At 42.8% G+C, this 11,480-nt stretch overlaps 1 protein-coding gene across 1 annotated transcript in view; it reads left to right on the top strand.

The window, feature by feature from the left end:
* Positions 1–9,517: 9,517 nt before the first annotated feature.
* insyn1 (inhibitory synaptic factor 1) overlaps positions 9,518–11,480 on the top strand; it is a gene marked incomplete at both ends in the record, with an annotated part of 41,002 nt that continues 39,039 nt past the window's right edge. Inside the window, one exon of the mRNA XM_079164131.1 lies at positions 9,518–9,661. Coding sequence (XP_079020257.1) covers positions 9,518–9,661 — 144 coding nt within the window. The remainder of the gene's footprint in view (positions 9,662–11,480) is intronic.

The raw sequence follows: 11,480 nt of genomic DNA, 5'->3' as shown, positions 1-11,480 counted from the left end.
ATTTTACTTTCCCTTTCAGCGTGGTAGACTTGCAGGAAAATGCATTTCATACACTTTAATCTCTAGCACAGCTGTGACAAATAATGCTAGTCGAACGGGCAACAGGTGTGCAAAAAAGAAAGTAGGGGGAGGAGCAACGAGGAAGATGTGGAGGCAGCAGATATGACCCACATTGGTGCTACTCGTTATGAATTCGCAATGATGCTGCTGGGCTTGTTAGCACAAGGGGGAGCCAGGGGTGATGGGAGATGCACGGTCGGCTATCTCGGCTAACCCCTCTGCAATTCTATTACACTTGTTTATAGCTCTTGGCAAACAGCACACCAAAGATACTTTAGCTTCTGAGGAAAGGGCAGGGTTAGAGGGGGACGACTACTTAGCATTTCACAAGGAGACAAAGAGGGCATCTTGAGCAAAGTGAGCATGCAGGGGAAGTGAAGAAAGAACAGATTGAAAGATACAAATAAAACTGGGCTGACTGTTATTGATGCATGGTAATAGGGCCAAACAGGAGAAAAACACTATGGGATTAAATGTTATTATGGATTATGTTTTTTTTTTCCTAATCTTTCTGTGAATTTGAACCTTTGTGGCCTTCCCCTAGCACAATTTGAGAGGATTTGTAAAAAAAACTCCCTGGTCTGCATGAATATTGCGATCATTTTTGAGTGACATCCGCTGATCCTGTTCCAAGTGTTGTGCCAGTTTGAGAGGTGCCAACTGTCACAGCTAATGTAAATGCAGAGTCGGCTACACTATGCTTTTTGTCAAGCAGAGCGGGGATGATAGTTGCACTTGTAAATTAGCAACTCTTTTCACACACACAAACACGTAACCTGAGCTACCAAGAGCACTCCAACATGATTGGTTTGAGTGTTTCAAAATGACAGGCCCTATTTGACTCTGTTATCCACATGGTTACAGACCTACAGCAGTTAACAAGGTTTCCATAAGATATAGGTGATGATAACTTCTGTAAATTATCTAAACTTCATGTGCAAGATGGTGAACAAGTACTCGATTTAACAAAGTAATCACTTTACCACAGTAAAAAAAACATAGCGCTACAATGAACCATCTACAAAGCTTACACCTGTACTTTTAAATTCAATTACTGAATGATGTCTACACTTACAGGTTGCATAACCTTATATTGAAGATGTTTTGTTTAAACTGCAGCTTTGAATTTCTCTGCTTTTCCTTCCCATTGATCTACCTGATCAAAGGCTGGATTTTGCTTTGACATGATGTGCATCTGATGATGTACGTTTTCTACCACCTTCCAGAAAAAGCCATTTTCTACTGTTGCTTGAAATCACAAATTTCTTAGCAGCTCTTGCAGAAGCACAATCATGGTTAATAAGTCCATCAATGCAGCGTAGAAAATCTATCACAAAAATTGTGAACTCCTAAAATGATTACCTGCTAGCAATCATATCCACGTTTTATCCAGGTCCAGTGATAACTTGTCAGACAATCCTGAGAGACCTGAATGTTTCTGCACATTTGTTGAACAATTAATCAAACAAGTACATTTGAGTAAATGTAACAGCAACATGGATTGCCAGTACAACAATTAATAAATGAACAAGAGATACATCAACCAGTGGCAGTTATTGATGGAGCAAGCTTGATGCATTCAGGTTTCTCACTGCACATGTCTTTCTATCTTTAAGGCAATGGAAGCATATTTTAAGGAAGCAGCAGCATGTCTAAGCTTGCTGTTAAATTGGTGTTGATTGGTAAAGCAGCTACAGGAAGTGTCAGCTTAGTTATTCAGGTAATGGTAAGCAACTTCAACCTCTTATTAACTAACCTCTTGTCTACAGTTTGGGTAATTTTCTTTCAGTGGTGAATAGGTTTTGAAATAGGAAATCAAGACGTCGTCTGAGTGACCCTTAAAAGGAAAGTCCATGCTTTGTACACGTCAGAGTCTGTTTACAGGTCTTGGGGAGTATTACTGCATTTGTAAAGCAAGTTGCATCATTTTTGTTTGGACATACATCATATAAATTGCCTGTACTTGGATCACACAGTAACTGAAGAGTGTAACAGCCCACCCACACTTCAGACCCAATGCTGTATTGGTGCAGAATCATGAAACACTGTCTAAAACTCAATATACTTTACAATGTCTTTTTATCTGTCCCCTGCTGTGATATTCTCTCAGAAGACAATGTTGGTCAGCCAATTTAGACTGTGCTGAGCCCTAAATTAAGTCATTTTGGTTTAGACTTAAGTGAGAATTCTTCTGCAGTAAATTTCCAGATTTAGTGTTGTTTTGCAAAGCCAACTGCACTCAAGCATTTTTAACTGAACGAAGTCCAGATTACCTTCCTTCCTCGCATGTATGCAGTTTCTTTCACTTCATGAATTGGGCTCAAACATTTTAGTGGCATGCAGCATTTATATTTTTTATCAGTTTTGATTTCCATTGTACAAAACCACAGCAAACATCTACTATTAGCTTTAGCTGTGTTCCAACACATAAAGGCTGCCCCATCACATCATACTCTAAATTAAAGAGGCTAGCATTGATCCACAATAAGGAGACTGAGGACTGTTGAGTAATTTCCGCTCAAAAACAAGTCTTGAATATGACACAGGAGCACTCTTCACAATGAGACCACAGGCCCTCTGTGACCGGGGGCTCCAGTGCAGCCATATGGACGGACTTTATTTCCAACACTGGTGAGGAAAGTAAATGAGAAATCAATCAAACACTTAAGCTTCATTTCATTGTGTAAGAGCACTGATCCATCACAGGGTGTTATGGTCTGAGACAGCCTCTGCTCCTCTGCATGACTGCTGAAGAAAAAAAAAAAAACACAGACAAATGCACGCACAGGACTGAAATATCAAAAGGTCAGTAGACAGGCAAGAGGAGAGACTGGTGTTGTTGTAAGACAGGCTGGGCCTCTGAGCTCTCTGTCCCTTAGTGTTTGTGTGATATCAAGCACAACTGGGAATCGTAAACAGGGCATGATGTCTACGTTTGGCCATGCATATTGCAGATGCCAGATGCGCCTTCCAATTCCTTTGGTTTATAAATCATCATTCAGTCTCAGTCATCATAAATCCAAAAATCCAACCACGGAATTATGATGGTAGAGATTATATGAAAAAATACTTAAGCCTTTAAGTGAGAATGCATTTCATCAGTGGAAATAATTTCACTATACACATACCTTTTAAATATGTGATGCCAGACATTAACTGACATGCGAAGGATCTCTTAATTTAATCATGAATATGTGTTGAATGTGCACTGAAAACTGCAAATAATCCTCCTTTGGATGTTCATCATGTTATCGTGTGATTTCTTCACACGATTGTCATGTCAACTAACAATTCATATTTCAGTGCATCAGTCGAATAACCACGAACATGCAACTTCTCTCTGTCGGTCCACCATTTTAGTCCCCAGTCAGAGCAGAGAGAAAGCAACACGTCACAACTACACCACAGTGCCACACAATGGCCAGGAGAGGAGAAGCAGAACTGTTATAGATTAATTAATTAAAGGGATAATTCTGTAACTGAAATGTATCTCTTAACAAAGTGGGAAGAAGGTTGTGCTTCCTACCTTGTCTGTGTGTTCGCAAAATATCAAAAAATATTACGAACACTTATTGCTGAAATTCACAAGAGAGACCATCCTTGGCTAATGAATAAGTGATTAGATTTGGATCATTTCTACCATTGGTAACTGTTTATTTGCTGCTGGGAAAGTACCAAGTTGAGCACCAAACAACACATCATTATGCTTGTTTGTTTGACAATCAGACCTCAAAGCATTGATTCTCAAAAAAAAAGTTGGATAATTTTTACTGGATTGGTTGGCTTTTGCACTGGGATTTTTAGCTGCAAAACCTGCATCTAGAGCGTCACATACTTTTCCGCTTCGTGTCCCTCTAACTCACATTCAAATCCAGAATCCATCGTCTGTTGGGAAGGGACATTTATAGGTCCAAAAAATATTTAGATCGAATAAAGATAGATCAATTATGCACATTATCAGGATGCGTGTCAGACATTTATGCAAATGAAATCCACCTTGAAGTTCGAAAAAAAAGAGAATGACTAAGAATGTTGGTCAGCTGATTAACACGGTTTTGTTTTGAGAGCAAAATCCATCGTAGAAGACAAGAGAAACTGTGTTTGCAGCTTTTTAAGCGGTGAAGGGAATCTAGGGTATTGAGAGCTGAATGAGAGCTAATTAGTGGAGAGGTGGAGGGTGTTGTATTGCTGGTGGAGGGGTGGTCTGTCAGGGTGGAGGGTATATGCTCCCAAACAGATTCTTACTTTTCAATGCTGTTATATAACTTTTTAAAGTGTACACCTACAGTATACCTGTAGGTGGAAATACAACTTCTAGCCAAACAATTATTCAAAGAATTCACCCTTCCAAACTGTCATATTGAAAACTCAATTTTCTCCATTAATAGCTCATTGGTTATTGATACCACTGTATTTACGGTAAAACATAAAGCGACTGCCAGTTAGCTTAGCTTAGCACAAAGACTGGAAACACGGTAAAACAGCTAGCCTGGCTCCATCCTTTATAGGACAAACTACAAGAGCTCTTAAAGTTAGTATTCCTAAGCACAAAACAGTGCTGTTCAGAACAGGAAATCTGGACTAAGCAAAGGCCAGGCATTACATAAAGGCCAAACATGGTCCACCATCCTCTCTTACTTTTCCAAGGTCAACATTATGTGTCATTAAAGGAGGTGATCTTCAAATATATCTTTCCCACAGAGAGAGGTTTTGGATCGACAGGCTCAATGGAGTGTCACCGTATTTCTACTCTTGGACTGATTTGTATTTTTAAGGTTGAGCAACCATTAGGAGCGCAGCCTTTTTAATTATGGAGACTTTCTCTTTTGTGTGAGGCATAATGCATCTTAATGTTTCCAACAGCCAGGTCTTGTTTATTATATATGCAATTGATAGAGTGTGTCTGCTCATTAATAAGTCAAAATACTCCTATATTTGTCTTACCATCCATGTAATCATACATCTTTTTGCTTTGTGGAAAGGGGAGGGTATAGGTAATCTGTATTAATTGCTATTATTGGCTTATTTTCACTTTATTATAGTACAAATAAATTCTGTTCACATCTTGCTACAGTGATGGTGAATCCAGGAACTGTGGGGAAGATTGCCAAAACAAATAAAAAATAATAAAGACAGTAGATCCCTGCTGTTTCAAATAAATATGGGTATAATAGCTTATTGGGAGGTAGGTAAACAATGCAAGTCAAATAAAATCTCTCCTGGGCTTTATTCTTATGGTACCAAATTACTAATGTAGTTTCGTCTGGATAGGAATGTCCAGCCTGGTGCTTATGTGTGTGTATTTTATGAGTGCCTATATGTGTATTAGTTTGTTTATGTATAGATGGGCTTGTTTGTGAGCCTGTGCCCAACTAGAAAAATAAATATGTTCCATAAAACGTCTCTATAAACAGCATGGCACAATAAATCCAAGGCCGAAATATTAGGTGGAACCAATATTTAGCTGGACCCATTCCAGATTCCTAGTAAAACCCACGAGTCGGGATGACCTTAACATTAAAAAATATATATATTTTAGAGGGGGAAATAATCCAATTTCCTTCCAATGAAGGCATCACTGACAAGGAGCTATCTTTGCTGTGCACCTGGGCCTTTCCACTGGGAGGTCATTTAGTATACATTCCCTCTTTTAGGGACAGCTCTATTAAATACACCATGAATAACCAAGCAAAAAGGTATTTTGCATTGTCAAGAGAAAAGGAAACAATGGCAAGAACAAAATGTGCTGGAAACTGTTGCTGTGTTCTAAGAAGGAAGCCTCCCATATGTGCAGAGAGACTAAGCAGTGAAGCTACAAAGGAAACTCTGCTCAAGGACACCTGTTTCTTCCAGGGAGCAGTTTCTGAGAAGCATCTTGTCTGTGCAAACTGCAACAGCCATGTGCAAATGCAAGGAAAGGCACAAGATCCCATTGCAGTCCCACAAGTCCACATTAAGCCATGATGTGATTTAGAATCTGACAACATTTTGAAAATGTGATGAAGTCCTAAGATGACACAGTGACTTTGCACTTCGAAAAGGATACCATTGAATATGAAGCATTGAGTTCATATATTTTTAGAGAGCCAAACTTGATCATTTATCAAAGAAAACATGCATAAGATAATTTAATTAACTGCAGCATATTCACTCAAATAGCATCAGCAAAATGTCTGTGATGCTAGTTGTAGCAACCACAGAGAACATATTCATCTGCAGCCACCTAACCTGAATCCACTCTGCATTTTTTGTTACAATTATGTTAAGGAATGCATCCAGCCTCTGGCTGTTCAGTACAGTTATCTGCCAAAACCCTGCATTGCTCAAGAAGTTGCTATTATGAATTTGCTTTACTGTTACATTATTTCCTTTGGAAAACTAATTTCATATTAGGGTAACTGCCTCTGGTGGGGTTACGCAGGGATTTTGTGTTGAAAAAAAAAAATGCTGATGAAGAGGACTGAGGAAAGGAAAAGTCATGCTGGTCCTCCCTCCCTATTTCTGTCTCTCAGTCAGATGAGGTCATCAAACACCAACCTGCCTTGGATATTAATGATGTAACAGCCAGGGATTTTTGGACACCTCTTCCCAAGAGACTGCTTGGCTGGAGGCAGAGGAAGACTTCATCTTGATTTAAGAGGGATACAACACCCTCGATAGAACTGTGACAAAGGCTGGATAGACAGCGTGAGAGGAGATAGTGGGGGGAGTGTAGACGCCAGGAGAGAGGAGAAGGCAGGAGGCGAGCGGGGCTGAGGAGGTCTGTGTGATACACTGTGCCTTTAAAAGCATCAAGCTCCTCCTTCACAGAGCGGAGCAGAACAGCCGAGTGGTGCTGGTAGGAGCCTGAGCCCCACGATAAACTCTGGCATCAGCTTCCCTTCATCCGACAGTCAGCGAGGACACAGTGAGGGCGCAGGGGCAGAGAGACGGGGACGGAGAAAGGGAAAGAGCAAGAGTGACAGAAAGGTGGGGGAGAAAAGAGAGAGAGAGAGAGAGAAAGAGAGAAAGAGAGAGAGAGAGAGAGAGAGAGAGACAGAGACAGACAAGAACAGGCAGATAGGCATAGAGGGAGAGGCTCTCATCACACAGCTCCTTTTTTCACAGCAGCAGCTCAGCCGTTCTGTCTGCTGCCTCCCGGTGCAGGCGAACGCTGACGGGGATGACGGGTGGCGTGTTTTCGGCAGCAGTTATTTGAGTAATGGTAGTGGCCGGCAGCATCACAAACGGAAGCAGGAGCTCTCCTCGCCGCTCTGGCTCTTAGTCATCTTCAGCCTTCTCAGAGTGCTATTAGGGCCATTAATCGTTCCCATCTCATGCCTCCTGCCTCCTCCTCCTCCTCCTCCTCCTCCTCCACAGCTTCATCCTCCACTTCTACTCCTCCTCTGATGAGCCACAGCTTTAGAGTGAAATAACCCTGCTGATAGAAGTGTTCCTCTCTGTCAAGACAGTAAGTAGGAGAGAGAGGGAGTGTGTGTGTGTATGTGTGTGTCTGTGTGAGGAGAAGAGAGAAAGAGAGAGTGTGAGATAGAGAGAGAAAAAGAGGAAGAGAGAACAGCGAAGATGTTAGTGTGTGCGACAGAGGGACTGCTAAAGTACCAGCAGGTTGTGTGTGGCTTGAATGATCCTGCTGTGCGTGGACAGTGAGCTCTGGGCATAGCAACAGCAAAGTGATGCACAGGAAAGGTGAGTAGGTGTGTGTTCTGGTGTGTGTGTGTGTGTGTGTGTGTGTGTGTGTGTGTGTGTGTGTGTGTGTGTGTGAGGTGAGGTGAGGCAAGTGCTGCTGAAGCAAGAGATGCATTTTGACAGCAGCTAAAAATCATCAACGCAGTTAATTCCCTTTTTATCTCCGAGTCTCCTTCACTCTATTGCGTTGTTTTTTTTATGCTACTGTGACTTGGAGAAAGAGCGAGAAATATAGAGAAAGGAAGGATAAGATATTAGAGAATAAGTGATTGGTTTTCTTCCCGTCTGTCCAGGTGCCATGTGTGATTGGCCAGCGCACCCCGTGGCAGTGGCAGTGGCATCGCCCTGGATTTGTCGAGAAGCTCTCCCCCCTGCTTGTTCTCTCGGGCTCATCTGGGAAGCGTTCATGGGATTTATCTCTTCCTGCTGGATGGCACTGAGCTCTCTGCCTCTCTGAAAAAAGTCCACAGAGAAAATATACACTACACGGATAAGAAGTAAAATAATTATCCAATCACAGCACAAGGAGGCAGACCAGGTTCCCTTAGCAACAACTGAAGGCGAGAAGAGAATCCTTTTCTGTTTCTGCTCCCTTGGTTTTCGGGCACACCCCTGTGGACTGCTGTGGGTCAGTGTTTTCTGAGGAGGACTTGGAGAGCGCTGTTGCATAAGACAAGCTGCCACCCAAATTCCAGGGGAAGGTGCTCATTCGCCTTCCTGCCCCCTTCTAACTGTGTCTCAGCGACACCATGATCTTTTTGTTATCCCTCCACAAATTCTCATCACAAGTCACGTTCCGCTGGCTTGGAAATCAATTCATTCTGATCCCGAGCCACCTGAAATAAGCCCCGCTTTTGGGGGGAGATTGGGCGCTCGGTGAAAAGACCCACATCTGCCTTCCTCCCTTTCATGGGACGAGAAATGAAGGACAACATGATTAAGTCATCATCTGCAAAGAAAATGGATGTGAAGCAAAGTTTATTTTGATGCGAGTTTCTACTGAAATTCTTTTTATTTTTCCTGGAGGTGGAAACGCCACACAGCACAGAGGAATATCCCCTTTTTCAAAACAGGATCTGTCCTTTCCCTCTTCAAAGACAGAAGCCCTCACTGAAGGACTATATTTAGAAAGCAAATCTTGTCCCCGCTGGCCAACAATAATGTAGAACACGGTCATTTTGAAAATTGAGCCACTGCTGGGGAGTTCTATTTTTCTATCTATGTTGGATAGCCTTTTCTGCTTTTCTTTTGTATCTTAGCCTGCCATTATGTCACTGTGTTTCACAAGTAAAACAGGTTGTACAGGACAAGTGGAAGAGGGAAAAAGTCTATTCCCTGTATAGACAGGCGTTTTAAATAGCATCTCCTCGGGAACAATTTCAAACGTACACACTGACACTGACACATGAGATGAGTTGGCTCAACGCGATTATGTAAGAGTTTCATACCAGCTTTAGCCCATGTATTTCGCCTCTTCCTTTTCCATGGATGTACAGCATTTGACTTTTCCCGTGCTAATTTTCTCTCCGTTTCTGGAAGCATCTACCAGAGGGCATGGATGTCAGAGTGTGACCCTGTGCCGAGTGTGCGAGCGAGGCAAGGTGTTTTTGCTGCCCAGGTGCTTTTAAGATGTTGAGGTCTCCCTGCGTGGCCGGGGCCCCTGTTCGGATCAGTAGCACTGAGGCTCCTTGTAGCCAAAGACATGGACCCCGACTCGGCTCCCCCACGCCCTCAGCCTGTTGGCCACTGGCCCCACGTCGCCCTGTAAAGGATGTCCCTCAGCAGAGCTCCGGCCCGGGACACCTCTGAGACCCCCAGCCCGAGAGAACGCATCCGCAGCCACATGAAGATGGTGATCGACCAGCTGGACGGCATACTCAAAGAGCTCAAGGATGTGGCCAAGGAACTCCGGGAGGTGAGGTTGAAAAGCTTACACATATCAGGCTTCGGGGGGGGGGGGGGGGGGGCAAGGAGACAATGTGGGTGCCAGGTGGGTGTGCTTTTCAAGTAGGCTGCATTTAATGAGTGTAAAATGATTTTTCGCAGCATGGAGATTTTGATTAAGATTTGAAAGTGATGAGATCTCACTTTCTTGTTTAGCGGCAGGAGGATTTTTGTTGATTACAACCACAGCAAGGCTGTCTTCCTTTTCCAATCAAACAATTGCTTATCGCCAATTACAAATGTGGTGTCTTGTGGGAGGTACGGCAGATGTGAAGAGCTGTTGAAAAGCAGCAAAGCCGGACTGAAAGGAAACACAGAGGCAGGCTTTGATAAGATAGAAGACTTAGCGCCGCTATAGTTATATAACCATTTTGTTAAGGATCAGCTGGATTCCTACTGTATTTTCGCAACTGCCATGGAAACACTGGGAGATTTGTGTGTGTGTGTTTGTGTGTGCATATATATGTGTGTACAGAATACAGTTTGAATAAGGATCAGAGGGATACCATGCGTGTGCATGTGCTCATATATGCTGAAGAATATATACTAAAGAAACGTGTCATGGTTGATAATCAGACTACATGTGTTCATGTGTGTGTGTGTGACTACAAAATGGCCCTCATCATCTTTGTAGGATCTTCCCCCTGCAGTGTCCTCAATGCTGTGAGCTCTTCCTGCAAAGCTCCTCCAAAGAGAGAGATAAAGGCAGACAGAGAGACAGAGACAAATGAAACTTGAGCAAACAGTTGTGTCTGACCCATCCCACATCCTCCGAGCACATCGCATGAATAACCTCCCACCTGCAACCGATCAGGCATGCAGAGGGAGTGTATGTGTGTGTGTGCGTGCGTGTTTTTCTCAATGTGTTGAAGAAGCGAAATAGTGGATCCTCCCTGTAATGGAGGAGGGTTTTGAACAGCTGGGGTGAAGTTTCTATAACTCACTTCATCACCGTACAGATCCCCCCCCCCCCCCTCTCCCCCTCTCTCTCTCCTCACAAGCTCTGTCCCACTCACCATGCTCTACTTTATGTACTTGCACAGTTGGAGGTGCAAGGGCACAGCTTACAGTGCACCTTCTCTCTGGTGGGTAGAAGCCGGCCTGCGCGCAAGAGTGATTGATGATTATGGGACAACTGCAAGTGGAATAATGCTGGCTGGAGCTATTTATAAACAAAAACACGGCCTGTGCCTCTGCCAGCTTCAACGAATACTTCCATTCTTATCCCAGACCCCATTAGAGAGAGTTCTGCACAGTGGCTCAAATGTCATTTTTTATTGGGAAAGCACAATCCCACATATTGAAATGGCTAAGGAATCATATTAGCTGCAGTGGCAGTCATAATGCTAGTATCAATATCCTGCAATTAACTGACCTATGAGATTGCAGACAGAATCAAACGAAGATGAAGAAAGAGACTCAGTGTAGCGCTATCAGATGCATGGAAGCTTAATGTTCCATAAAATCTCTCATTCTTGGCCACATGAAAGGGACACCGTAATAGATAACAACTGTCACAATAAATAAATGATGAATTGCTGTGTGAATGTAGTGAAATAAATAACTGAGACTGTAGGGGCAGTAATGACTGATTATCACCCACAAGGTCTTTGGGGAACTGTAGATACTGCAGGGCTCTGAAGAGTTAAAGATGACACTTCAAAGCATGTAGCTGCTCAGAATTTAGAAACGCACCAGTCTGTTATAATGCTTACTTCACGGCACTAAGTTCATAGCTCAAGATCACATAACTACAGTATCTTTGTGCCAACTGGTCAAAAGCTGAATTT

This window comes from Pholis gunnellus, assembly GCF_910591455.1.
Source record: "Pholis gunnellus genome assembly, chromosome: 1".
Lineage (NCBI taxonomy): Eukaryota > Metazoa > Chordata > Actinopteri > Perciformes > Pholidae > Pholis > Pholis gunnellus.
Note: the sequence above shows the minus strand (reverse complement) of the source record. Positions and strands in the feature narration are given on the sequence as shown.